The sequence below is a fragment of the Kogia breviceps genome, chromosome 1 (genome assembly GCF_026419965.1).
Source record: "Kogia breviceps isolate mKogBre1 chromosome 1, mKogBre1 haplotype 1, whole genome shotgun sequence".
In the NCBI taxonomy this organism is placed as follows: domain Eukaryota; kingdom Metazoa; phylum Chordata; class Mammalia; order Artiodactyla; family Physeteridae; genus Kogia; species Kogia breviceps.
The window spans coordinates 190,539,346-190,567,288 of NC_081310.1; the positions used below are offsets into that span (position 1 = coordinate 190,539,346).

Genomic DNA, 27,943 nt, shown 5'->3' on the forward strand with positions numbered 1-27,943 from the left:
GGAGGGTGAAACGGGAGCAAGGGGGCAGGGGGGCAGGGGGCACGGGCGGAGCCCCTGGGGTTGGCCTGCCCCGGAGTCCCGAGGGCTGGAGGACACCAGAAGGTGGGCCAGACCCCTCCGGCTCGAAGGAGAGGCGCAAAGCTGCTGGGCAGGGCTTCCCTGGTGGCGCAGTGGTTGAGAGTCTGCCTGCCGATGCAGGGGACGTGGGTTCGTGCCCCGGTCCGGGAAGATCCCACGTGCCGCGGAGCGGCTGGGCCCGTGAGCCATGGCCGCTGAGCATGCGCGTCCGGAGCCTGTGCTCCGCCACGGGAGGGGCCACAACAGTGAGAGGCCCACGTATCACAAAAAAAAAAAAAAAAAAAAAAAAAGCTGCTGGGCAGCCCTGCCCCTTTTCTGTATAACACCTTTTATCTCCACAATCACCAAGGTTCGTCTAGATACCTGACCAGGGCCAGGTGAAGGGTTGAGAATCAGCTCTTGGCTCCTGCCCTCTCAGAATCAGCGCACATTCATCGGTGTTCCCCTTACGGGCCTGATGTTTCCTCCAAGCGTGTGTGCGCGTGCGTGCGTGTCCATCCTCGCCTCCCCTATCAGACTGGGGGACTGCCTCCCCTACCTGATGGGATCCTTGCCGGGCAGGGAGCTCCTCGTGCTTCCCCACCCTCTCCCGGTTCACCCAGAGCTCAGCAGACCCCAGGGCACTAAGTGGGGGTGGGGCCGAGGTGGGGGGAAGGCTGAACTGACAGGAGGGAGAGCCCGTTCAAGCCAGGGAGGATGGGAGCCCTGAGGCTCAGGCCCAGCCGGAGCCTTGACCTTCAGGCAGCAACACAGGCCCCGACACCTGCCCGGCACCGCACAGTGCCCGGGACACTCACCCCATGTTCACCGAGAGCAGGGGTGTGACATCAGTGCGGTCGGGATACTGGTAGAGGATTCCGTTGCTGCAGGGGCACAACGTGGCAGGGGTGAGGGCTGTCCCAGGAACTGGGGGCCAGGTGGAACAGATCCCAGGGACCCCCACAAGCTGGGGCCTGAACCCCAGAGGCCAAGGAGCCCGGGGCCTGCCTTCTGCGGCAGGGAGGGTGGAGGAAGAACTGCGGAGGCACAGCAGAGGGCGCGTGCCCCCAGCCCTGGGGACAGCCCCGGTCTTCACCCGGGGTATTCTGGGCTTCCCTGGCCCCCAGATGGCTGGCTCCGCAGAGAAGATCTGGGATCCCAGAGGATGTCTACTCCAAAGCCCGTGACGGGGAGGGCGCTGTCCCCCATCCCAACCTCCGGGCCAGCGCTGCAGGGGGCCCCACCTGAGTACCACAAAGCACGTCTTCCAGTGCTCCTTGCCCAGGTAGGAGGTGCCCGCCTTGTAGTGCAGCATGCCTTCTTTGGTGATGGCACCCTCAGGGGGTGAGCGGTGGCAGGGGATGCGGCCCAGGGACTCATCCTGGGGGTCCTCCCAGTGCACAAGCCCGTAGAAGCACACGGTAACCGTGGTCGCCTGGGGAGGGGGCAGGGGACAGAGCGGTGAGGTCTGGGCCAGAAGCAGGAGTGGCCGCTGGCGGGGTAAGGACACACCCCAAGTGGGGGGAGGACAGGCCGGGAGGGAGAGCCCCTCCCAGGTGGGTGATGGAGAAACGCCGAAGACAGCTGTTTGCACCTCTTGACCCTAATACCAGGGCTGTCATCTCGGGGACAGCAAACCCCTCCTCCCCAGGTGCTTACCTCACACTTAGATTCCTGGGCCACAAATTTGGCCAGTGCCAGCTTCTCCATGGTGGCATCAGTCAGGACGCTGGGGTAGGGTGGTTCCCGACAGCCCTTGATCATGGCTGACTTCAAAGAAGCCAAGAAGAACCTGTACGCGGAGTGGGGTTTGCTGTCAGAGGCCTGAGGCCCCCACCCCTCAAAGGGACATGGCATAGTCCTGGGGACTTCCGGCCTGAAGGGGTCACAGGATCTTGGGCGGGGGGGGGGACCTGGCTGGAACCAGAGCTCCGGGTGGCGGGTGGGGCAATGATGCGGCAGCGGTCCGTGATCATCGAGCCGTGGCCGGGAAAGGCCTAACCCTTCCCAGTGGCCGAGGGGTCTTGGGTTGTGACCTCAAGGGAAGCAGCAGGACTTGTACAAAGACCTGATCTCAGGACAGACGGTTGCCATATGGAAGCACAGGGGGCACGTGTGGCCCCAAGGCCCCGCAGCCGGGCTTGCGCTTTCCCTCCTGTGGGGATGACTCCCGCCAGCCCCCCTCCTCTCTGTGGGCCACTCAGGGTCTGAGGGCACCAGTCGGTCAGTGTGCCTGTCACCTCCCTGCTGCTCGGCCCGGCCTGCAGGCTTCAGGAGGAACTTATCTCTGCTTTCCACTCCCTCGTACCCCACTTCCCACCCTCCAGCCCCAAGGGTGTGGCCAGGCCAGTGGCAGAGGCCGATTCTCCAGGCCTGCCGAAGGGGGCGTGTCACTCACTCGGCCAGGGCCACGTCTGCCGTGTCCAGCAGAAACTGCTTCCTGCGGTTGGTGCACACCAGCTTCACTGTCTGCTGGTCGAGGCCCACCTGCCAGAAACCACAGCCTCACATGCACACGGGGCTTGGCCGCAGCTGCCAGAAGGGGCAGCCGTGGCCAGACTGAGGGCGGGCTGGGGAGGGAGGCAGCGCACTCTGAGGTCACCACGAGGTGGGGAGGGATGGTCGGACGTACAGCGGAGGAAGAAGTACCCTCAAGCTTGCTTCTTATCCCCGGCATCGGGTACAGAAGCTGCTCAGAGATAAAGAGCTGGCACCCACCCCCGGGGCTGAGGCAGGGGTCGGCCTTGCTCTGCAGGTCTGAGGCGGGGCGGCCCGAGGAGCCCTGCCCTGCGGCACACACCAGTCACGGAGCCTGAACTCACCGACACGTAGTCAAGTTCATTGTAAGAAACAGCCTCTTCCACCAGGTATGGCTTCTCTGTGGCCCCTGAGAGAGGAGACCCCAATGTCTATTACCCCCAGTGGCCTCTCTGTCCTCCCCCTGCCCCACTTTCTAAGACCTTTTCTCCATGAGGACCCGTCCTCGCCCTGCGATCGGAAATGATGAGGTAGGAGAACGACAGGGGCTGCACATGGAGGGGGGCCCCAGGCTCGTGTCCTGGGGCAGCTGGGACTGCTGACAACCCGTTTCATCACCACGGGCCAGGCAGCACAGAGACACTCAGGGCCGGGGGGCGGGGGGCAGGGCACGAGGGCGGCGGTCAGTCTCATCCTCCCCGTGCCCCGGCAGCTGCCCTGGCCTAGCCTGGGGGCGGCAGGCACCTTTCCGGAGCAGGTAGACATAGCAGTCTGTGAGCAGCACGTACAGCAGCTGCAGGTTGCCCTCCATGTGCCCTGTGCTCATCCGGATCATCTGAGGGGCCGAAGCAAAGAGGTCAGGCACTGTGGCGCTCGCCCTGCCCCCGACAGCCCGCTGCCCCTTCGGAGCGGAAGCGGTGGCCCGTCCGGCCTCGCCCTTGCTGTGCTGGCTCTTGCTCATCCTTGAGATCCTGGCACTTACTTTGAAGAGCTGCTCTTCGTTTTCTCGAAACACATGGATCATCAGCAGGAGTAAGTGATTGTTGTCTACTCTGTGAGAGGGACAGGTGCAGGGAGGGCGAGGTGTCAGGCTGGAGCAGGGGCACGGGAGGCCACACAGCTGCACAGAGACGACACACGTGCACAGGGGGTGATGCAGGCACCCCGAGGTCTCACGTTTGCAGTGGCTCTGCCCCCGGCCAGGAGCCCAAGGGAGGGAGGGGAGGACCGTACCCCTTCCTACCTCCCAGCCCAGGCTAGGTCTTCCGGGAGTTGTGCCTGGTGTATTTGGAGGGCAGATGCCCGATGGGCCCCGATCAACGACAGGGGCGTCTCAGGCAGGCGGCACAGACAGACTGGCTTTACCTGAACTCTGCCGAGTGGCTCGTCTCAGAAGGGCTGCCCTGCCCCTCATCCACCCCAGAGTCCTCGGCGCTGCTCAGACAAGGGCTGGGCTGGTCTCGCTTGAGTCGGCAAAGCGTTTCCTGGGTCCCAGGCTCCTGCTCAAGCACCGGTCCCTCACCCACCAGGGGCAACGGGGTCTCCAGCTCCTGGGCCTCTGGCTCCGGCGTCTCCCCCGGGCTGTCCCCTACGGGCCGAGGCGCCTGTCCCGGTCCTCGTCCTCCTCCCTCTTCTTCTTGGCCAGCAGCCGCAGGGCTACCAGGAACATGCAGCGGTTGGCCAGGCCCTGCAGGGTCATGGTGGCCGCCACCTGATGCAACAGTACTTGGACTCTCGACGGTAAAGCGGTAGAAGTCCATTGGGGCTGGAAGCCCCTCACTAAAGTCGCAAAATGGCGGCCTCTCCGGGGCGTCCCCGGGAGAGCCAGTCCGAAAGGGCTGGTTGGGGGGCTCGACGTGGGAGCACCAGGTGCTGGGGTCCAGCTGCCCGTTGAGCCGCTCAATGACCTTACTCAGGGGCTGCCCCAAGCACTCCATGGAGGTGTCCTTCATCTCGGGGATAAGCAGGCCCACCTGGCCGGGCTCTGAGCGCTCGCTGCCCTCAGCTGCGCTGCCGGACCCCTCTGTCTCCTCCCGGGCGGAGGCGAGGGTCTTGTCTGGGGAGACCCGCCCGGGGCCTGGGCTGCTGACGAGGGTGTCACCACTGCCCCGCCTGGCGCATGCGTGCTGGGTAGAGGCCGGGTGGAGTGGACTTGCTTCCTCATCCGATCTAGGCTTCTTCTTCTTGCCGATTTTCTTCTTCTTGGTGACCCTGGATGGGAGTGATGGGGAGAGGTTTGAATCTGAGCACCCCAGTACTGAGGGCAACGGGATGGGCTGGGTCCAAAGAGGTGATCTGGGACTTCCTTGGTGGCTCAGTGGTTAAGAATCTGCCTGCCAATGCAGGGGACACGGGTTCGAGCCCTCGTCTTGGGAAGATCCCACCTGCTGTGGAGCAACTAAGCCCACGAGCCACAACTACTGAAGCCCGTGTGCTGCAACTACTGAAGCCCATGTGCCTAGAGCCCGTGCTCTGCAACAAGAGAAGCCACCGTAATGAGAAGCCGGCGCACCGCAAGGAAGAGCAGCCCCCGCTCGCCGCAACTAGAGAAAGCCCACGCGCAGCAACGAAGACCCAATGCAGCCAAAAAAAAAAAAAATCATTTAAAAACAATGTCTTTCAAAAGAGGTGATCCTGGGCGAGGGACCTGAGAGCACAGCCAGAGCTTCAGTGGTCCCGGGCAGCACGAGGTGGGAGGCCGGGGCCGACAGCGGCTCAGGCCCCAAGTACTTCCCTGCTGGCAGAGGCAGGGCCAGCACGAGGGAGGCACAGACGGCAGCGGCCAGAGGGAGCCCCGAGCGGGTCCCGTGAGTTCTAGCTGATGGCACAACTGGGCTAGCTGTGCTCTAGGGAACAAAAACAGGCCATGGCTGGTCAGACCAGTGGCCCCCCTCTACTCAGCCTCCCCCTAGGATGTGGGCAGCCGACCCTGAGCTGACCCTTCTTTCCGTTCGGGGTCATTATGGATGATTCAAAGGAATCAAAGCCTTCTGAGCTCAAACTCCTGGCTCCTTGGTTCTGAGCTGGCTGGAGTGGGCCTGGCTAAGCAACCCTGGGTCTGAAGCACGCAGGCTACTCTGGACTCCAACCAGCCTGCGGGAGCTGGACTCCTGGCTCCAGTCACTGGGGAGCAACCCCCCCACCTTGGGCCTCTGGGAGGTCTGCCGTGCACATCTTCTTATGCAGGGCGGAGACACTCGAGAGCAGGAGCCGGGGAGGTCAGGGAGCCGAGGAGGCTCTGGGCCAAGAGTTTCCCAACCCTGTCATCTACCTCCTCCTTCCCTGTTCCGTCCCCAGGAGCGTGATGAAGATTCTCCTCTCTCAGCGAGCCGCGCTGAACTAGAATGAGCACGAATCTCAGAAATTGTGCTCCAATGTCCAAGAACTCCCTTGGAACGAAGTCCAGGCTGAAGGTGCTTTCTGGATGGACCGGACAGGTGCCCCAGCAGTCTGGGCGTGGCCCCAGAAGCCGGCCACGTTGATGCCTGTGTCACCCATCTTCCAGGCTCGGGCCCTCTGTTTCCTCTTGATCCAAGGACTACCGAGCAGGGGAGAGGTACCTAGTCTCCGGGAAGATGCCCAAATGCCCTCAGGGGTAGGAAGGTCCTAGTCTGCGTGGACTAAAAAGTGACGCTAGGAGTGGACAGGACGGACACCAGGACACTCCCCCAGCTTCTCGAGGCCCCTCCCCACTGACCTGATGACCTCGAGCTCTGTGCAGGTGTCTGGCAAGTCCGGGGTGTGGGGCTCCCCCTTCTCCTGAGAGGCGGTGTGCACAGGGGTGGTGTCGGAGGAGGACACGGTCTCTGCCTGGTCCTCATTGAAGGGGTTGTGGCGCTGGGTGGGACTCTTGGTGGAAGCCTTGCTGCTGGTCGGGTCCGAGGCAGTAGAGCGGGGGCCACTGACAGTGTCTGTGAGGTCTCCATCTGGGAGAACAGGAAACACGAGACAGCCCGTCAGACACCAGCTGGGGACCGCAGGCCCCCAAAGCATGCCTTATCTCAGGAGGGAGGCAGGTGAGTTCTTTTCAGGGAAATCTGATCGGGGTGGCCTTGTTTCAGGAGTAGAAGCTCCAGGCCAACGGGACACGGGATTTGTGCTTTAAGAGCAACTTGGAGGGATGCCATCACCACCACCACTGCCCCCTCCCCCCCGCCCCGACAGCTCACAACAATGTGGCCAAGTTTGAGTTAAGAGCTCCAAGGTTAAGCAGCCTCCAGGCTTAAGCCCCTTGGGGATGGTGACTTTGAGGCCTCAAAAGATGGGCTGCACACCCCTCAGGCTAACCTTAGAGCCTCCTTTAGCGCCAGACACCCCTGACCAGACTGAGATACCCAAAGTCCTCTGAAGGGTCCCCCACAGTGGCAGATACAGAGGAACAAAGGAAGAGAGAAGAGAACCAGGATCAGAGAAAATGAGGGGTACAGAGGCTGCGAGGCCAGGATAGGTAGTCCAAGGGGGAGGAGCGGGGCGGGGGAGGGCAGAGGAAGTAAGAAAGGTGCGCAGAGTGGCTGCCCCCTCGCCGCCACAGATGCCTTGTGGGCCCTTCTCCCTCGATATTCCACCAGGCACCCCTTTAAGGCAGGTGCTGAGAACTCCACTTCATCCAAACCTCGGCTTGCCTACTGGTCCTCTCTGGGCACACCCTCTCCCAGGGCGCCACCCCGGGAGATGACGCAGCCCCCTCTAGAGAGGAGCTGGTTTAACGGCTGCCCTCACCTCCAACCGTCCAACCCGGGTCACGGGAACGGGGCACAGAGGGGAGGGAGTGTCAGCACGAAGGCACATAGGGTGCTTATCCAGTGGCAGACGGGAGGCCGCCCGTGCCGGCAGAATAGCCTGGGTGACGGTTAACGGCAAAGCACACAGGATGTTCACACTCCACCTGCAGCTCGCACACACCTTGCTGGCCTTTATCTGCCAGAGGAGACGTGGCAAACATGCTTCCCACCCTCAGCCTCATCTGGAAGGGCCAACCTGCTGACTGCATCTTGGAAACCACTGGGCAGCTAGCTGTCTGCTGATACAGCACATCATCAAAAGTACACTGTCTTTTTTTTTTTCTTTTTTTCTTTTTTTTTTTTGGCGGTACGCGGGCCTCTCACTGTTGTGGCCCCTCCCGTTGCGGAGCACAGGCTCTGGACGCACAGGCTCAGCGGCCACGGCTCACGGGCCCAGCCGCTCCACGGCATGTGGGATCTTCCCGGACCGGGGCACGAACCCGCGTCCCCTGCATCGGCAGGCGGACTCTCAACCGCTGCGCCACCAGGGAAGCCCTGTCTTTTAATATAAGGACAAATGAGGGGGCAAAAAGCAACTCCCAGCTCTGCCAGAAAAGCACTAGTGAAATATGAGACTTTCTTCAGATGTCCAGGGACCCCAGCCAGATCCCTAGTTCTCAGATGCAGAAAAGCCTACGCTTCAGTCTGAAAGAAGCCTCCTGCCAAGCCCGTGCGTTCCTGGTCCAGCTCGGATGTGCGGTTACGTCCCCCTTGGGGAGGGGGCCCCAAGAGGTGGGCAAGCAGACCGTCGGACGTGGCGGGGGTCAAGGCTGGGATACCCACCAGTTCTTTTTTGTTTTGGCTGTGCTGCGCGGCAGCATGTGGGATCTTAGTTCCCCGACCAGGGATCAAACCCGTGCCCCCTGCATTGGGAGCACGGAGTCTGAACCACTGGGCCACCAGGGAAGCCCCTGCCCACCAGTTATGTAAATGAGCCAAGGACCACGGAAAGGCCTCCCCAGTCCCCACCCCAGGGCCCAGAGCTGCCCTCCAAATCCTGCTCTCCTCCAGGTCTGAGGAGAAGACAAAGCCCCCCCAGGTCAGCTAACAGAACCGGCTCAGGGATTCTTCAGTGCTCTAGGAACTCAGGAAAGTAGGAGGTCGCTGCTGGGACAATCTCAGCCCGCCCTGGAGCCTGGCCCAGCCCGAGCAAGCAGTGTGACTGGGCTGTCAGTTCTCAGGCCACAGGGAGCTCTGGAGGGCTGCAGACGAGGGTCAGGCCCTGCTTGTCGAGTGACTGCAACAGGCAGCAGGTAGCTGGGTCAGGAGGGGGTTAGTTGTTAGATCGGGGGGCGGCGGCGGGGGGGGGGGGAATCAATGCCCAGCATATGCGCTGCAAGAAGACAGGCTGAAAGGATAAATGATGTTGTTATGATGGAATTCTGGATTTCAAGCTAATCTTAACTTAAAACGGGGGACTCTTCCATGGTACTCTGTTGGCCAGGTGACATAATTTATTTTTCCCAATGCGATATCTTATTTCCCTCAAACTTGAGCTATTGCACACTTGCATTACTTGGGAAAAGATCATCTATCACCCATGACTCAGATGACGGCTCTAGCAACACGGGGCTCAGCTCCGAGCAGCAGGGAGAACCGCCGTCCCGTGGCTCTGGGTGACCAGTCGGCACCTCCTCCTCCAGAGGCTGCCCCCCTGCCCCCATCCTGGGTGGAAGTGGCCCACAGGGCAGGAGGCTGTTTAGTAAGGGGGGTCTGGTTATGGCCTCAGCTTTAAGGAGGAAGGATTAACCTTCTCAGAAACATGTCCTCTGCTTGGAGTGATCCCGGGAATCCTGGGAATAGCTCACTGTTCTCAAGCCCAGAAGTGGCGTCACCAGCAGAAAAATGCCCAAGCATTGCTGCCACCTAGCGGACAGGGTGGGAGGGTTGCCAGATTTTATTTTAGTCGGACTTAAAACTTCAAAGAGAATCTCCCTAGAGGGAGTTTCAGTCATGCCAGGGCAATTTCCCTCGTTTGGACCTCAATCTCTTTCAGAAACACCCGAGAGGAAGCCATTAAGAACAGAATCAAGCCCCTCTGCCTTTGCTTCCCGATGCTTCTGATACAGAAGCTCATCTGACCTAAATAGGAGCTTACAACCCACATGTTCAAAGGCAGTATTTCCCTGCGCACATCTGGTGCATCGGCTGGCACTGGAATCAGAAAGGGTGACCCACGTGTCCCCGAAACACAGACACTTCGTGACTCCACAAGGCCACTGCATAAAGGCAGGAGTCCTGCACTGGGAGAAGGGGTTGGCCTAGGACTCAAGGTCATGTTCTCCTACTGCAGAATTCCATCTATCAGAACACCAAACTTGGCTTTATTATGATCATTGACATTATTATAAATAATGAGCTGATTTTGAATCATGCAGCAAGCTTGGTATGGAAACGTTGCACAACAGGAAAAGAGGGTAACAGCGGACTCTGTCCCACCTTCCCAGTCTGTGCTGGGTACAGACGGCACTGCTGGAAACACATCTCCAAAATCATAATCTATAAAAATGAGGGACAAAACTGAAGATTAGAAACACAGGCAGTGGAAGGACAGGGAGGGTGGGGGCAACAGGGTGGGAGACATTGGGAGAAAACAAGAGAGGAAAAATTAAACTTTCTACATTTTATCTGACAACCTCAGGGGAACTTTGAGGACCCCAGCTCCTTCTCAACTCCGGTACCGGGCCAGTAGCCTCTGACCGGCTAGAAAGACCTGGGGGCAATCGGTTCCGACCCCAGAAGAACGTGGCTCCCCTGTACCTAACCTCCTTTCCTATCCCTGCTTTCCTTCCCTCCACCCCCAGCAGCTGAGATGAGGTGGGCTCAAGGGGACACTTCTTTCCCTGGGCAATCTGGCCGCTCCCTTGGGGCCCGTCCCTCCGGCTTCTGGCAGCAGCCCCCGAGCCCAACCCAAGGAGACTGAGCTGCCACCTGCTGCTTCTAAAACGAGCAACACAAGCCTTGCTAACAGTGAGTCTATGTCCCTCCCTGGGACACAGTGCCACAGCACAGGCAGAAATAAAGAAAGAAGAAGGTCAAGGTCTCAATGTTAACGCAATTCTAGGGAGTCCCTGGGGCTGAACTTGTGCTTGGAGCCCCTTCCCTGGAGGTGGGGTGGGGTGCCATAAATGAAGAGCTCTGGTTTCCCACAGGGGACGAAGGTGGGAAAACAGCCAGTTTTATTAGATGAAGGCCGAAGGTTTGGAAGAAATCAGGCTGTTCCAACCAGTTGTTGGACCAAGATAACAAATGACCTACAGGCGTGAGGACGTTCTTTTTCCGTCTTTGATGGCATGAGTGTGATCACCTCCAGTGACATGCTGGCAGGCATGGGAGGGACTCGGAAATGGATGGACCCATGGGAAAGAGGGGCGAGTCTTCCTCCAAACTTTAGACCCATCGGGTCCTCTCTCCTCCTTCGAGGGGTTGCTTATAGCCTCTTTCCACCTAGAATCGAGGGTAGGATGAACTCCCCTGAAGTGGGTGGCACTCAGCCCTGGAATGTCAGGAAGAGTTTCCAGGCTGCCCTGCTAATCCCCCCGACCTCAGAGAACTGCCCTGGGCATATGGCTACAGGTTGCTGGAAAAGGGTCTAACATCCGTAAGATCTCATTTTGGCTTTTCACCCCCACAGTCGGTTTTTGAGCCACCACAGGGACTCTGAGGAAATGAAGATCTGGGAAACGACTGGCCCCGTTTAACTCCGAATTTCCACCACTGGACCAGAACCAGCCAAGAAAGACTCCCCTCAGCCAGGCTTATGCGGCTCCGAATCCGTTTCGCCACAGAGGCCGGACCCCGCCCCGCCCCGGGCACTCACCCTCACTAGATGGGGCGATGGCACTGTCGTCCCACTCCAGGGTGGTGGAGGTGACGGAGTTGAAGGAGTTGAGGGAGAGGCTGTCCGAGCCATGGACCGAGCTGGGGAGGCGGTCTTCAAAGTCCAGCAGGTACTGGGGTTTGTAGTAGTCGGGCATGTAGGGGGCCAAGTCTAAGTAGGGGGCGTCCTGGGGAGAGAGGCAGGCTTGGGTGACGGGAGGCCTCGGTGGGCCCGAAGGCACGGCCTTCCGAGGATCTGCCTTCACACCCTCCCAGGCCAGTTTTTCTTTGGAAATCTATGTCCTTAAGGTGCTAAATCCAGAAATAAGCTGTGAAAAGGGAGGCCTGTGAATGGCTGTGGACTTGGGACCCAGAGATGACAGTGCCCACTGGGCCTCCTGACCCTCCTTGACCTCTCGTCGTATATTAGAGTCGCTCATTTGCTCCAGTTTCTACTACTTTTCAATAGCCGAGTTCCTCTTCTGGTCTGTGCTGCCGGGGTTGGGACCTAGGCTGGTGACCCGATTAGGACGGGGCGGCTGCGTGCATCTTGACAAGACCGCAGAGGAGCCTCTGCAGCTCCTGGGCAGCCCTGCACCTCTCCAGTGCGTGACGTGACCGTGCCCGTGACAGCGAGGCCGGGAAGCAGGGAGCTGAGAGGCTTGCAGGATCCCGGGAGGCACAGGGATGAACCTGCCTCGTCTCTTGACCACGACTCACGTCCTGATCACCAAGGAGAACACTCCGGTGCTAAAATGCTCCAGGCAATGTGGCTTCTCTCCAATGTGGGACAGAGAGACAGGAAGGAGTCCCCCAAACCAGGAATTCTGGCCAAGAGAGAATCACCTCAACCCCACACCGTTCCACCGGTCAGACCCTGAGCTGTTCCCTCAGCTGAACGAAAAGGACGGCACTCAGGCTCAGTCACACCCGTCAGGCTCCCTGAGCGGGACCACGCGCCCAAGCCGCCCGCCCCTCTGCCCCCACGAGCAGCGAGGGCCGTGGCGTCTCACCAGGTCCAGGTCGAACCGAATGAACTCCAGCCCAGACACCAAGGTCAGGAAGAGGGTCAGGTGGTCATGGCTGCAGACCAGGGCATTCCTGCGAGACACGGGAAGGGGCGAGGGTGGCTCTGGGTCTGGTTACCCGCGCGGCCCCAGGCCCCACCTCCCCCGCAAGCCAGCTGCGCTGAGGTTCGCCATGTGACATCCCTCCACCCCAAGCTTGATGCGGCCTCCACCCACCCGCTTCCAGCACTCTCCAGATGGTTTTGGAGCCATACAACGACACTTCACTGCCCTGCCCGTGTCTTCAGATACGGGGCCCGCGGCAGCTCTCGGCAGCTGCTCTAAATGCCCTGTTCCCGCGGCAACCGCAGCAGAGGCTGAGCGCTCCAGTCAGGACTGAGGCCTGGGTGGAGGCTCAGGCAGGGGCGGACGGCACCAGACGGCTCACAGGAGCCCGGCCGGAACCAGCACACCTGGCCAGAGCCGTCACGGGCAAGCTCCACGGGCCCTCTGGCCATCACTGACGTGTCCTCAGCACGCACCGCCAGGCTAGGCCTCGGGATGCCACAGCGTGGCGTCTGCGTGTGACAGGAGACTTTGGGATGGGGCTCGGGCGCCCTGGAGCCGCGCGCGACAGCGCTCCGGACACTCACTTGACGTAGTACTTGTGCAGGAGACCCAGGTTCTCCTGGAACAGCCGCAGGTAGCTCTCCAGGGAGTTCTCGTTGAGGGCCAGGTACAGCCAGGCCCGGCCTGCAGACAAAGGGCAGGAGTAAGGAGAAGGAAGGTCTGGCGGGGCGCCGGCTTTCCTTGGCCCAGCAAGGGCAGCAAGGGCACGAAGAATGGCCGAGGGGAGCGCGCGCCCCAGCAGCCTTCTCTCCTGACGGAGCGCCGCACCCTGAGATCTTGATTCTCCCCGTCAGACCCTGGCCTGTAACTGGCCAGGAAACTTGGGTGAACAGGGCAGATCACAAACGCCAGATGGGTTGAGAAATGCAAGGACTTTTCACTGATCCTGTAGCTGACACTGACCCTGGCTCAGGGAGAGAGGCGAGACCCCCCACTGGGTGCTCGGGCTGGGATTCGGTAGGAGCCCTGCTCTCTTCAGCATCTCACTTTCCCTCCTCACAGCCACGATGCTCCGGCCAAATGTCATGTGCGGGAAGAAGAGAGGCTTCGTGGAGGGTGCTGGCATTTTTTTTTTTTTTTTTTTTTTTTTTTGCGGTACGTGGGCCTCTCACTCCTGGGGCCTCTCCCGCTGCGGAGCACAGGCTCCGGACGCGCAGGCTCAGCGGCCACGGCTCACGGGCCCAGCCACTCCGCGGCACGTGGGATCTTCCCGGACCGGGGCACGAACCCGCGTCCCCTGCATCGGCAGGCGGACTCTCAACCACTGCGCCACCAGGGAAGCCCAAGGGCGCTGGCATTTTAACAAGCCTCCGCCACTGGACACCACAAGGCACCCGGCCTCCCAGGCGGACCCCGAGGTCACACCTGAGCCCCAAGCTGCCCCCAGGGAGGGCGGGACTGGTCCCTTCGCCGAGTCCACCTGGTACTACTCACTGCGTCCCAGGTTGGTGGCCACATGCTGCAGCACCTCGATCTGCTTGATGGCCTCTCTCCGGGTGAAATGCACCACGAGCACCCAGTAGCCAGATGACAGGTCTTGCAGCCTGAGAAAATAGGACAGGAGCTGCTATGACCTAAACGGGGCCACCCTGGGAAGCTGCAGTCAGTTGGTCCACTAGCCTTCGTGTCAGGAGGAAGCTCAAGGCTGAAAGCAAGGGATTCCCAGCGGGACCCACAGGCAACCACCAGGCCTTCACACCATCATGTGTGGCTAATCCTTTCCCCAGTCATTCACGCCCGCTCAGAGACGGATTACTGGGGTAACCCAGACAGTCTGCAGCCCACCTGAGCGAGACAAATCATTTCCTGCTATAGGGGAAAGAAGAAATAAAAGGCAGACAAGGCTAGGGACTTGCCTCTGGAGGCCCCTCACGGCCTCAGGGGTCCTGCCCTGCTGCCCCGCACAGCCCTCTCCGGAGGCCCCTCCTCACCCATAGAGCAGGGCGTGGTCCAGGTGCTCGCACAGACGCTGCAGGACCTTATCGTGGTTCCGGATGGCAGGGGTCTCATCTTCACATGCAGCAAAGTAGCTCTGCAACTGAAAGGAAGAAGAAAACGTTCCCCCAGATTAGAAATGGATAAGAAAGAGGAGGGCCATGGAAGTTCTGGAATCAAGAAGGTAGCTGAGAAAACCAGTCAAAGGATGTATCTGTGTTGACCAACAGAGAGTCTACCTCCAACTGCCTACACCAACTGCTTATCCTATACTGCGTGTTCCAGAGGGCACAGGAGGACACTTAGAGCCCAGTCCCCACGAGGCACTCCGTAAGTGCTTGGCACGATGACAGCTTGATGCTGGTGAGGAACTCACGGTCTATGATGCGGGTCTCCGGTGGTACCAGGCTTCAAGCCAGGGCCACCGAGCTACACAACTCCAGAGGCACTACCTACACTGCTATGTATATAAATGAACACTCAGTGCCCAGTGTAAACCGCCCTGCCCCGCCCCTGGAGTTGGCCACGCAGTGGCCCTGCCTGGAGCTGTCCCTCTGCACAAACTAAGGGCTGATGGACATGGGCACCTGCTCCGATGGCCTTCTTGCCAGAGGCTGACATGGGACGCTGGACTTACCTGAGGAAGCTGGCCAGGCTGGATATGGATCCAGGTACCTGCCAGGCTCAGGTCAAGCCCCACACCAAGAAGGACACTGTTCCCAGGCTGGACTAAAAAGAGGAGATTTGGCCAGTAGGCGAGATGAGCTGCAGCGCTGAGGAAACCCCAGCAGGCTGATGGAGGCGAGGGCAGCTCGCTCAGCTCTGTTAAGGCCAAGAAAGCCCAGATCAGGACTGAGTTCTCTGCAGCCACAGTGAGGAGGGGGCCGGGAGAAAAGTCCTTCCCACTTCATTGGGCCACACTCTGCTCTGCTGCTGCCCTTCTAATGGCCAGAAGGGGGAAGAACACGCAAAAAAGAGCGCTCAACCCTGTACACCCGTCTCAGGTTTAAGCTCCTGGCTCTGGGGAAACGTGCTCCCAAGTTTTTTCTGGAAGCAGTGGTAGAGACAGCAGCAGCAGACAGGACACACTGACCACACCAGCAAGCACGCGCTCTTGGCGAGAAGCCAACAATGCAGCTCCCACAACAAAAATAGCTTCTCTTACTCTGTGGCCTGGAGTAAGCCCAGCAGCCCTGCTGGCCCCGGACGGGCCTCGGTCCTGCAGGGTCTGCCCCTCCTCCCAAGAGGCAGGCAAAACAGAGCCCCAGGAGGAGAGGTTTCTAGAACTGAAAGAAAGAGCAAAGAGCCTACGAAAACTGCAGTGGCCGAAGGTATGCCTGCACGGGTTAGTACTGAGAACCATGACATCGGGGGCCAGCTTTTTTTTTTTTTTTAAATTTCAAAATCCAAGTAAATCTGAGATCAGAGATTCTTAGATGTTAGAACTGGAAGGCTCTTTAGAGAACTAGTACAACTCCCTTATTAAAGAAGGAAAACAGAGGCTTATTTATTTTCTTGATTGTAAAAGTAGCCACACCCACCATGCTTGAAAAACATGGAAAAGTTTAACATTTTACTGATTTATTTTTAAACAGAGAAGGTGACTAAGGCCAACAAAGGTTACGTCCTTCACTATGATTTTCAGCTAAGTGAGGGAGCCACGGCTGGAACTCGGACTCCTTTTTCAGGTCAAGACACCTTAAAAAATAAATATCCTGAAAGCAGTATTTGCTCATTGTAAAAGTGTAAGCAACATGGAAGGGTGTATAAATGTGAAGACCTCCTCTCCCCTGTCCCCCACTGTGAACAGCCTGTGTGTGTGCCCTCCCAACTCTTTTCCTGCATACATAGACTTAAAAAAAAAAAAAGTGAAATGGGATCACGCTGTACTCATTGTTCTGAAACCTTTTTCTTAACAACACGTCAAACGTATACTTCCATAGCATTACATACAGATCCACTCCATTCTTTTTTACAGCCACAAGTGTATTCTAAAATATGCTGTGCCATGCTTTAACTGTTGTTAGATATAGCTGTTGTCTCTACTTCTTTGATGTCACACATAATACAGCAGTGTACATCCGGGGATGCCCGGGTGGGTATTTCTGTATGGTGGAACAGTATATAGAGGGGAAACACAAAGAGCTGAAGAACACACATATTTACAATTTGGCCGGGTCTTGCCATCTGCCCTTTTAAAACGTTGGATTGATTTACACTCCATTGTGCTGGCCAACACTGGATATAATTAGTCTAAATTTCTCCCAGTCCAGTTGGTGAAAAATAGTATCTCATTGTTTCAAATTGTACTTCTCTGATCACTAATGCAGTGGAACATCCTTATTAGCCATTTGTATTTCTTTCTTTTTTTTTTTTTTTTTTTTTGCAGTACACCGGCCTCTCACTGCTGTGGCCTCTCCCGTTGCGGAGCACAGGCTCCGGACGCGCAGGCTCAGCGGCCATGGCTCACGGGCCCAGCCGCTCCGCGGCATGTGGGATCTTCCCGGACCGGGGCACGAACCCATGTCCCCTGCATCGGCAGGCGGACTCTCAACCACTGCGCCACCAGGGAAGCCCCCATTTGTATTTCTTTTTCTGTGAATTGCCTATTTAGACCTCTGCCCAACCTTCTCCTGGTTGCTTTGTTTTTTTAAAGGGTACAGCCACTCTGGAAAACAGTTTGGCAGTTTCTTTCTTTATTCTTTAAATTAATTAATTAATCAATCAATCAATTAATGGCTGTGTTGGGTCTTCGTGGCTGCGCACGGGCTTCCTCTAGTTGCGGCGAGTTGGGGGGGGGGCTACTCTTCATCGCAGTGTGCGGGCCTCTCATTGCGGTGGCTTTTCTTGCTGTGGAAAACAGGTTCTCGGCGCATGGGCGTCAGTAGTCGTGGTGCATAGGCCCAGCTGCTCCTTGGCATGTGGGATCCCCCCGCACCAGGGTTCGAACCCGTGTGCCCTGCGCTGGCAGGTGGATTCTTAAACACTGCGCCACCAGGGAAGCCCTGCTTGTCTTTTTCTTATTGCTCTGTTGAAGCTCTTTGTTTGTTAAAGTTTTAATCTTGTATGTTGCTATGTGGGATGGTTTTGTTTTCGTTTGTTTTTGCCCAGTGTCAACTGACCTTTCTTTTTTATTTTATTTTTCAATTGGCCTTTAAACCTTGCTTATGGTGCTTTTTTTTTTCCTATTGAGAAATTCTTATTTTTTTTGTATAGTCAAATCTGTCAATCTTTTCCTTTATAGTTTCCCATTTTCCCCAGTCTAATATTACAGAAGTACCTTTATTCTTCTATAGTTTTAGGTCTTTCTTGGTTTCTTTTTTTTTTTTTTTTTTTTTGCGTTACGCGGGCCTCTCACTGTTGTGGCCTCTCCCGTTGCGGAGCACAGGCTCCGGACGCGCAGGCTCAGCGGCCATGGCTCACGGGCCCAGCGGCTCCGCGGCATGTGGGATCTTCCCGGACCGGGGCACGAACCCGTGTCCCCCGCATCGGCAGGTGGACTCTCAACCACTGCGCCACCAGGGAAGCCCTCTTGGTTTCTTTTTTAATGTTTAGATCTTTACGTGTTGGCATGAAGTGAGGACCCAGCTTTATTAATTTCTGAATGGAGAACCCATTTTCCACATTTATTAGTCGTCCCTTACTGGTTTGTGATTTAATAAGCCATTTTTCTAGACTATTTTGTTTAATTGATCCATTGTTTCTTCCAGTGTCAGTCCCCTACTTCTAAGTATTTTCACTTTATTCAACATTTTGATATGGACAGAATGAGGCCACCCCATTCCCCAAGCATTCTTTTTCAAAACTGTTTTGACTATTCTGGCACATTCTTTTAGAATAATATTTCATTACAATTACTTTCTGGATTTGGAGGCGAATTATACTGAATCCAGAGATTATTTGGAGGAGAAATGGTATTTTTGCAAAACTGAGTTTTTCCATCCAGGAACGTGGAATTTTTTTTTCCATTTATGCATGTCTTCTTTTACATCCTTTGGTAAGTTTTCCAGCTTTCTCTGGATAGGTCTTGCACATTTGAAGAGGAGAGGCTGCATACATACACATGGTACGAAGAGTTAGGGAACAGTCTGTAACCAGGAGACAATTAACCAGGAGACAATTTCTGCAAAAAGTATAATAGAAAGAGTGTATAACATGCTGGTGAAGAGCAAGGGCTCTGGACAGGAAACATGGGTCCAAAGACTGGCTCTGCTACTGTAGAGCTGAGTAGCTTTGGCAAATTACTTAACCTTCTACCTCATTTTTTTCTCATCTGCAGAATGGATTCAAAAGATTTGTTTAGAGCTGAGCTGTCCAATACAGTAGCCACTAGCTACATGTGACTATTTGGATTTAATTAAATTTAAAATTAAACAAAAGTAAAAATCCAGTTCTTTAGTTGAACTAGCCCCATTTCAAATGTTCAGTGCCTAGTGGCTACTGTACTGGACAGTGTAGATATAGATAACTCCATTATTGCAGAAAGGTCTATTGGTTTAGGGGATCAAATGATACAAAGCATGCAAAAGGCTTAGCATAGATCCTGGCAAGCAGCGAGTGCTCAGTAAACATTAGCCAAGATTCTTTTATCTATCTATCTATCTATCTATCTATCTATCTATCTATCTATCTAACGGCTGGGCTGCGTTGGGTCTTCGTTGCTGCGTGCGGGCTTTCTCTAGTTGCGGTGGGCGGGGTCTACTCTTTGTTGCGGTGTGCCGGCTTCTCATTGCGGTGGCTTCTGCTGCAGAGCACAGGTTCTAGGCAAGTGGGCTGCAGTAGTTGTGGCTCGCGGGCTCTAGAATGCAGGCTCAGTAATTGTGGCGCACGGGCTTAGCTGCTCCACGGCATGTGGAATCTTCCCGGACCAGGGCTCGAACCTGTGTTCCCTGAATTGGCAGGCGGATTCTTTCTTAACCACTGCGCCACGAGGGAAGCCCCTAGCCAACATTCTTAAGAATAATGAAGCCACAGTGACGGTTCACGCAGCATTATTTACAATAGCCAAGCTATGGAAGAAACCTCAGTGTCCATTGACAGCTGAATGGATGAAGAAGTGGTATATATACAATGGAATATTACTCAGCCATAAAACAAAACTAACAAACAAACATAACAAAACAGAAACAGACTCATAGCTACAGAGAACAAACTGGTGGTTTGCTAGAGGGGAGAGGGGTGGAGGGATGGGCAAAATAGGTGAAGGGGACTAAGAGGTACAAACTTTCAGTCATAAAATAAATAATTCACGGGGATGTAATGTACAGCAGCGGCCCCCAACCTTTTTGGCACCAGGGACCTGTTTTTTGGAAGACAATTTTTCCACGGACGGGGGCAGGAGAATGGTCTTGGGACGATTCAAGCACATTACGTTTATTGTGCACTTTATTTCGATTATTATTACGTTGCAATATATAATGAAATAATTAAACCACTCACCGTAATGCAGACAGGAGGCGGAGCTCAGGCGGAAATGCGAGCGATGGGGAGCGGCTCGCCCGCCGCTCACCTTCTGCTGTGCGGCCCGGTTCCTAACAGGCCATGGACAGGTACCGGTCCGTGGCCCGGGGGTTGGGGACCCCTGATGTACAGCGTAGGGAATATAGTCAATAATATTGTAATAACTTTGTATTGGGACTTATCATGGTGATCATTTTACAATGAACAGAAATGTCGAATCACTATGTTGTACACCTGAAACTAATATAATATTGTAAGTTGATTACACTTCAAATAAATAAATAACTAGAAGAAACAGTGAACCCATATTCTTAGCCACACCGATGACACATCACTTAGCTAAACGTACGTTCAGAGGCAAAGAAGACTCAGTGATGTTCTCTGCTCTCAAGAACCAGTATTCCGTTCACCAGCTCATTAGCAGGTGGTTCCAAAGCCTATTCTTTAACCACTCTTTTACAGCAGGTTGATAAAAAATTTTCCATTATCTCAGGGAACAAGGAGACCTTCAATCAATGTGACAACCCAGCACAGTTCTTGAGAGGAGCAGGAAGGCGAAAGGGAGTGTCTCTGAGTCAGTGACGGAAGAATTTCAGGAGCTCGGTCAACAGCTTGAGCTCACACTCTGGGAGCTGGCCAGAAAGCACCACATAAAGATGCACAGCCGAAGTCTTCTTCCCCCGCCATGGAGAGGCAGCTGCGAGGAGCCACTCACGGCACCAGGAGGGTCACAGGCTCTGAAAGTGGGAGGAGAGCAAACGTCGAGGCCTCATTTGAGGGCCCCTGAGCAAGCGAATCAATGAAATGAGGATAATGGACACAATGCTGCCTGGAAGCACAACTGCCAAATTTTATTCCACGTTACTCTTCAGTTACACACAATACTTGCTGGTGGAGCTACCACTGGCTGTGATTAGAGCCATCGTTAACTGAGTGCTTGCTATGTGCGCTAGGAAGGCGGCAGACAACTTGGATTTGAATGTGGGCTCTGCTGCTCACTCACTGTGTGGCCTTGGGCAAGTGACTTAACCTCTCTAAACTCAGTTTCCTGCTCTACAGCCCTACAGGTTGACTGAGGGTTCAGATAATACCTTAGCTGTTTATCAAAGAGCGTGATGCCTTGGAAACACTTCATAAGTGTTAGCAGCTGTGATGACGTACTTCACAAACACTACTTAACTTAATCATCAGAGCATAAAGTAGGTCACAGAGCTAGTAAGTGGCAGAGGCAGATTTTAAAGCCAGGTCTTTTCATCCAACCTGGCTCCAAGATCCCCGAGTGAATGACGTATCTAAAGTGTTGTTCTAATATGCTGTTCTAATACGTTGTAGGAGAACCCAAGAAAGTGAAACGCAGTCCCCTCTTTTTTAAGTCACAGGAACTAAGAAGCCCATGGTGCACATGAGACCAGTGTCTTCTGCAGCTCTGCTTCTTGGAAGATGGATGGAGGAGAAAGGCTGGTGCAGCTCCTTTAAGAAGAAAGCTTGCCTGCTCTCTCCATCCTTTTGCCCCACATTGGCCTCTTCCCAGCAGTGAGGAAGTGTACTGTTTGGTTAAATCAGCTACAGTTGCTCCAGGAGGAGCTTTCCTCACTTCTGGGAAGAAATTCATCCTGCTGATCAGACTGCCAAGTGGTTTTGAGTGTTTCCCTTACGCCCATGAAAATCTGGGGAAAAGGCTGAAAATTTCAGAATTAGTAGGGGTCTAGAGCAGGGGTCAGCAAACTATGGCCAGTGGGTCCGCCTCCTATTTTGTAAATAAAGTTTTATTAAAACACAGCCACACCCATTTGTTTTGTATTATCTACAGCTGCTTTTGCACTATGATGGCAGAACTGAGTAGATGAGACAGAGGCTGTATGGCCTGCAGAACCTAAAATATTTACTATCCAGTCCTTTATAGAAAGTTTGCCGATCTCTGGTCTAGAGCCTTAAGCAGAGGTGACAAGGAATGCACACCTGTCACAGGCTGGGCCAGGAGATGTCTCTTGCCCAATGCTCAGTTCAGCAGTGGCCAGAAGAGGAGGCTCGAGCCTTGAAGATTCATATATTTCAACAAAGATTTACTGAGCACCCACTATGTATACACCAGCTGCTATTCTCATATAGAAGTCCCAGCCCTTGTAAAATGTAAATCGTATGCAAATATATAATATAGTGCCAGGGATGAATAATGCTTTAAAAAAACAAAGCAGGGATCAGGGGTCTGTTATAAATATGGGGTCAGAGAAGATCTCACTGAGGAAATGACTACTGAGGTAACTAAGGGAAGAGTATTCTAGTTAGGACAGCATGTGCAAAGGTCCTGGGGCAGGGGCAACCGTAAGGAGACTGGTGTGGCAAGGATGTGAGTGATACGAGCTCAGAGGACAGCCAAGGGCCACGTCATGTGCAGCTGTACAGGCTGTGGTAAAAGACTTGGCATTTCATTACTAGTCTGATGGGAAGTTATTGGAAGTTACTGAAAACGGGGAGGTAATATAATCCAATATGTATGTTATGAGGCCGCTCTAGCATCTGTGTGGTGTATATACAGACTCTGGAAGGCCAAGGTGGAGGCAGAGAGACTGGCTGGGAGGCTATCACCAGTGCGGATGGATAATGGAGGCTTGGAGCTGGCTGTAGTGGTGGAAGCAAAAAAGGGTTATAGATTTAAGAGCTACTCTGCAGGTGGTGCCCCAGGGACTTACTGATGGATTAGATGTGGGGAAGGAGAGAAAGAAAGCTGCCAAGGATGATTCTAAGGTTTTTGGTCTGAGCAACTGAATGGCAGTGCCATTTCCAGATCAGGTGGAGTTCAGCTCCGGCCATGGTAAGTCTGAAACATCTATCAGGTATCTAAGTGGAGATGTGAAGGAGACAGTTGTATAAATGGGTCTGGAGTTCAGAGAGAGGTCAGCGCCATCAGCCTTTGGATGGTATTTAAAGTTGTGGAATTGTATGAGATCATCTTGGGGATGCAGAGAGAGGAGCATCTGAGCACTAAGCCAGGGCACTGCAGTGTCAGACCAGGGGTCCTCCCGCAGTCTGCACAACAGGGCCACTTGGGGAACTGGAGGAAAAGAACAATGCCCAGGGGCCTCTCCAGATCAACCAGAGCAGAAACTCTGGAGATGGGGCCCAGGAACCAGCATTACTTAGTAACACTCCCCAGATAATTCGAATGCCCAGCCAGGGCTGAGGATCACTGCTTTAGACTGAGAAGGCACAGGCAGCAAGGCAGGTGGACAGTCTGGACAGTGTGTGCTCCAGAAGCTACATGAAGACAGTCTGCAGAGGGAGGGAATGGTCAGTCCATCGGGTCACGATCCCACATAAAGGGAGGGGCCGGGAACCTTGATGAAAAGCAATCAGGTAGGGAAGAAAGCCTGGGAGGAGTCCGCCAGGGAGAGTCAGAGCTTTTTTGGATCCTGTTTCAAGCAAATGAGGTATTTGTAAACTGACACTGATGAGGCAATTGGAACTTGAAAACGGAAGATGTTTGATGACACGGGGTAAAAATTATTATTAAATTTGGTTAGAAGAGAGAAAAGAAGAGGAGAAGGAAGGAAGGAAAAAAAGAGAAGACAGCAATACAGAAAACTCCTTTGATCAGCTTTGCCAAAAAGGTGGCAGGAAAATGGGGGTGGAGTAAAGGAGCCAAGTCCTTGAACAGGAAAGACGGGGTGGGATCCACTGCCCAGGGGAGGGGTGGCCACAGATGGGAGCCCAGGTGGGCTGGTGAGCTTGATGGTGGGAGGATGAAAAAATTCTCATGGGAAGAAAATTTAAAAATAAGCAAGGCAGGGCTTCCCTGGTGGCGCAGTGGTTAAGAATCTGCCTGTGGATGCGGGGGAGCCCTGGTCTGCAAAGATCCCACATGCCGCAGAGCAACTAAGCCCATGCGCCACAACTACCGAGGCTGAGCTCTAGAGCCCATGAGCCACAACTACTGAGCCCACATGCCACAACTACTGAAGTCCGTGCACCTGGAGCCCGTGCTCCGCAACAAGAGAAGCCACTGCAATGAGAAGCCCGCGCGCCGCAAGGGAGAGTAGCCCCTGCTCGCCGCAACTACAGAAAGCCTGCGTGCAGAAATGAAGACCCAACACAGCCAAAAATAAATATTTTTAAAAATTAAAAAAAAATAAGCAAGGTCCGCTGAGAATGAAGAGAGAGAGAATAAGATTTAAAATTGTTTTTAGGGCTTCCCTGGTGGTGCAGTGGTTAAGAATCTGCCTGTCGATGCAGGGGACACAGGTTCGAGCCCTGGTCCGGGAAGATCCCACGTGCCGCGGAGCAACTAAGCCCACGAGCCACAACTACTGAGCCTGCGCTCTAGAGCCCACGAGCCACAACTACTGAGCCTGCGCTCTAGAGCCCACGAGCCACAACTACTGAAGGCCACCGCAATGAGACGCCCACGCAGCTCAATGAAGAGTAGCCCCCGCTCGCTGCAACTAGAGGAAGCCCGCACGCAGCCAAAAATAAAGAAAGAAATTTATTTTCAAAAAACTGTTTTTGAAGCCATGGTTTCCTGAGAGTCCTTGAACTTAGGCCTCATCTCCAAGTCATGCTCCCAGGCCACACCCGGACTGGCTAAGCTGCTCTTCTCTCGCTGTTCCCGGTTCTCCGGGTGCACGTGGGCACCCAGGCCAGGAAGAGCTGGGTTCAGCTCACCCCAGACTCTCACGGCCAGGAGGCCGGCGCTCCCTGCTGAGCCCTCTGGGAAGACTGGCCGTCACGAGCTTGTGCCAGACCCCGTGGCTGCAGGGACGTGGGGGTGGCGCACTTCCGCAAGCCAAGAAATGCCTGGCTCTGGGCATTTTAATCAGGGTTAGTCCCGCTCTCTGCTCGGAGCTGCCACAGCCAGGCCCTCTCGGTCTTGTCTCTCTCATGGATGCATAACCATGAAACAATCTCTAGTTCTATGGTCGGTACCAAGAAATCCTTCTAGAATTGGTCCCTAATAGGTAGCTCCACGGCAGCTGTGAAGGATTAACAATGGCCAAGTGAACGTGAGCTGGTTCCAGGCGCCCTCCTTTCCTTCTCCCTGGTCAGCTGAGACCAAAGAGGCTGGGATGCTGCCCGGCAAACAGCCGGGGATCTGAAATCTCGCTCCGCTCACGTCTGCACTGGGGCGGGGAGGTGGGGGGTCCGCACACCTAGGTTTACCGAGCAGGAGAGAAATCCCTGCCCCAGCAAAGGCAGGAGAGGCTATGAGGCTGGACAGACCCAGGCTGCTGACATGCCCGTGTGAGGTGCCCAAGCACCTCGGGGCTCACTGCTGGGCCTGCTCCGTCCCTGCTCAGCACGCAGAGGACACCGACCTTGAACACAGGAGGCTCCCCGCTGCTCAGGGAGGAGGTCGCCGCCGGGTAACAGCAGCCGCTCTACTGGCTCCACGGAGACCAGATGTTTTTAGACGACAGAGTACTCAGAACAGCCTCCCCAGTGCAGGCCTAGGAAGTAGTAATCCAAAGGCAGAAAAGACCCCAGCTGAAGAGAGGCGGACTGCCAGCGGACCTCAGAGCACCTCTTTTACAAATTAAACCAACGATGGCCCCAGTTACACGAGCTCAACTCAAACTCGGAGCCACCCTGAGCTGCAGGACCCACTTAGACACCTCCTCCCCGGGCTGCCTCTCACTGGCTGCAGCTGGGGTGCGGCACGGGCGAGGCCCGAGGCCTGCGGCAAGTGGGAGGCCTCTGCCTGCCTTGCCTTGGGAATTCTAGCCAGCGTGGGGCCCCTGCTGGGTCAAGCTGCACCTGTGGGCCTCGCGGACACTTGCTCTTCTTTCTGAGGCAGACCCTCCGAGGACAGGCAGAGGTCCAGCTGTGTGATACCATTTATTACTTTTGGGGTTAGGATGTCCCCAAACCTGGATGCCTGGACGCCCCCAGGGAGAGGGACCCCATGAGGGCTCATCCATGGCAGACACGGCTAAAGAAGGGTTGGTGCGGCCACCGAATCAACGTCCCCACCCTGATCCCGCACCAGCAGTTTGCATTGGCTTCAGACACAGACTCTCATGGATCTGAAGAGAAGGCCAGTGCTTATCACCCTTCCTCTCAAAAATAAATGCAAATAAATAAATAAATAATAAGGCAGGCAGGCTGGAGTCTTTTAAATCTTAGCAAAGCTTCTTAAAAACAATAATGCCGGGACTCCCCTGGTGGCACAGTGGTTAAGAATCCTCCTGCCATGCTAACACATATATATGGACTCTAAGGGAAAAAAATGTCATGAAGAGATTAGTGGTAGGACGGGAATAAAACACAGACTTACTCGAGCATGGACTTGAGGATATGGGGAGGGGGAAGGGTGGGCTGTGACGAAGTGAGAGAGTGGCAGGGACACATATACACTATCAAATGTAAATTAGATGGCTAGTGGGAAGCTGCTGCATAGCACAGGGAGATCACCTCTGTGCTTTGTGACCACCTAGAGGGGTGGGATAGGGAGGGTGGGAGAGAGGGTGATGCAAGAAGTAAGAGATATGGGAACATATGTATATGTATAACTGATTCAGTTTGTTGTAAAGGAAAAACTAACACACTATTGTAAAACAATTATACTCCAATAAAGATGTTGAAAAAAAAAAAAAGAATCCTCCTGCCAATGCAGGGGACACGGGTTCGAGCCCTGGTTCCGGAAGATCCCACATGCCGCGGAGCAACTAAGCCCTTGCGCCACAACTACTGAGCCTGCGCTCTAGAGTCCGTGTGCCACAACTACTGAGCCTGCGCTCTAGAGTCCGTGTGCCACAACTACTGAAGCCCACGCGCCTAGAGCCCGTGCTCCGCAACAAGAGAAGCCACCGCGACGAGAAGCCCACACACCACAACGAAGAGTAGCCCCCGCTCGCCGCAACTAGAGAAAGCCTGCACGTAGCAACGAAGACCCAAAGCAGCCAAAAATAAATAAATAAATAAATTTTTAAAAAGAGCAATAACGCCTGCTTTACGTGATCCAAGGGAAGGAAGGCTGCCGTCGACGGCATTTCTGGAAAGACTCTCCATTGGAATCGAACACAAGGCTGGGCGCTGGCCAGCATGAAGAATTTCAGACTCTAGGGGCATAAGAGCCCTTAGAAATCACCAGTGGTACAAGGATGGAGTAGAATCCTGTGTGTGGCGTGTTTTTTCAGGCTGTTGCTTGGCTTCCAGGCCTCTGGTGTTTGCGCAGGGACCTCTCAGGAGGGCCTCTTACCGTCCTCCTCTCCTGGAGCCTCTCGTTCAGGAGGGTGTGGGGGGCAGTTAGAGTGAGCAAGGGAGAGGCGCTCAGTGAATGGAACTTCAACTACTGAATGCACTGAAAATCAGAAAAATAATCACTTAGCCAGAACCCTCATCTCGCGGGTCTGGGAGGCTGGGGCCCAGGGAAGGGAAGACACTTCCTGCACCTCCTGGCTTTGTCCAGTGGTCCTTCTGCTTTACTGCAGCATCTTGGCCCAGTGCGCTCAGATACCACAGAGGTAGCGATTCCTGGAGCCACTTCTGCTTCCATCCTCCCTGGGGATAAAGTGAAGGTCAGGGGCACCTGCTGTGACCATCTGGAAAGTGCTCATCCCAGCGTCTTACCGAGGAGGACAGAGCAGAAGGGGTCTTGGGCCACTCCCAGGGCTCTATCGAATGGGAGCTGGGAATTTAGGGGGGCGATGTCGGGAAGGTTCCAGCCACTTCCTTCCTAGACAACATGAGAATGTCCACAGAAGCTAAGGCCCACTGGGTGTCCACGGCTCCACCAACCCCAGGCAACTGCAATGTTCCTGACTCAGTCTCCTCATTTTAAAATCCCTCACCTGAGATCCAACCCCTACCTTAGCCTGGAAAATAGCTCATTCCCAACGACAATCAATTAGAGCAGGTTATAGAACTAGAGAACCCAGGCATCACCTCTGCACAAGACCCAGTCAGAGATCCTGCCATTCAGAAACGACAGGCCTGGTTTCTTGGTGGGCATGAAAAACACAGTCCTGCAGCCAATGCCCCTGCCCGGGAAAGGCTTGTGCCCAGGCTGGTGGCATCCTGGGACTGCCTGGCACCACCGTAAAGGGTGTGCTGTTTGTTTACCATGGGCCTGCATTGTTCCTGAAGCAAGTTGGGTGAAATCAACGCTCCTTAACCGTTCATTTGCCACTGAATACACCCAGTTATACAGCTTTCTTCCCACCTCCCAGATCACTGCTCATTAGCCCCTCTGCTGGAGTTGACAGGCTCTGCTTTACTGGCAGCTCTGCTGAAAGATATACAGGGGAAAAGCTGAAAAAAGCAGGTACTTGGGAATTCCCTGGC

General features: G+C 55.0%; 1 protein-coding gene across 4 annotated transcripts in view; it reads right to left on the minus strand.

The window, feature by feature from the left end:
- The window catches only part of PLEKHM2 (pleckstrin homology and RUN domain containing M2), a 40,425-nt gene that overhangs the window by 2,483 nt on the left and 9,999 nt on the right, over positions 1-27,943 (minus strand). For 2 of the 4 annotated variants that reach the window (XM_059066367.2, XM_067016818.1), the window contains 15 exons: positions 14,203-14,309; positions 13,706-13,815; positions 12,796-12,895; positions 12,149-12,236; positions 11,137-11,323; positions 9,756-9,815; positions 6,233-6,461; positions 3,901-4,746; positions 3,518-3,587; positions 3,280-3,370; positions 2,880-2,944; positions 2,456-2,544; positions 1,717-1,849; positions 1,302-1,492; positions 876-941 (listed from right to left, as the gene is read on the minus strand). In XM_059066367.2, the coding sequence (XP_058922350.1) occupies positions 876-941; positions 1,302-1,492; positions 1,717-1,849; positions 2,456-2,544; positions 2,880-2,944; positions 3,280-3,370; positions 3,518-3,587; positions 3,901-4,746; positions 6,233-6,461; positions 9,756-9,815; positions 11,137-11,323; positions 12,149-12,236; positions 12,796-12,895; positions 13,706-13,815; positions 14,203-14,309 (2,432 nt within the window). Of the gene's footprint in view, positions 1-875; positions 942-1,301; positions 1,493-1,716; positions 1,850-2,455; positions 2,545-2,879; positions 2,945-3,279; positions 3,371-3,517; positions 3,588-3,900; positions 4,747-6,232; positions 6,462-9,755; positions 9,816-11,136; positions 11,324-12,148; positions 12,237-12,795; positions 12,896-13,705; positions 13,816-14,202; positions 14,310-20,015; positions 20,404-27,943 lie in introns of those variants that run through there. The other 2 variants (XM_067016812.1, XM_067016798.1) reach the window with 2 other exon arrangements.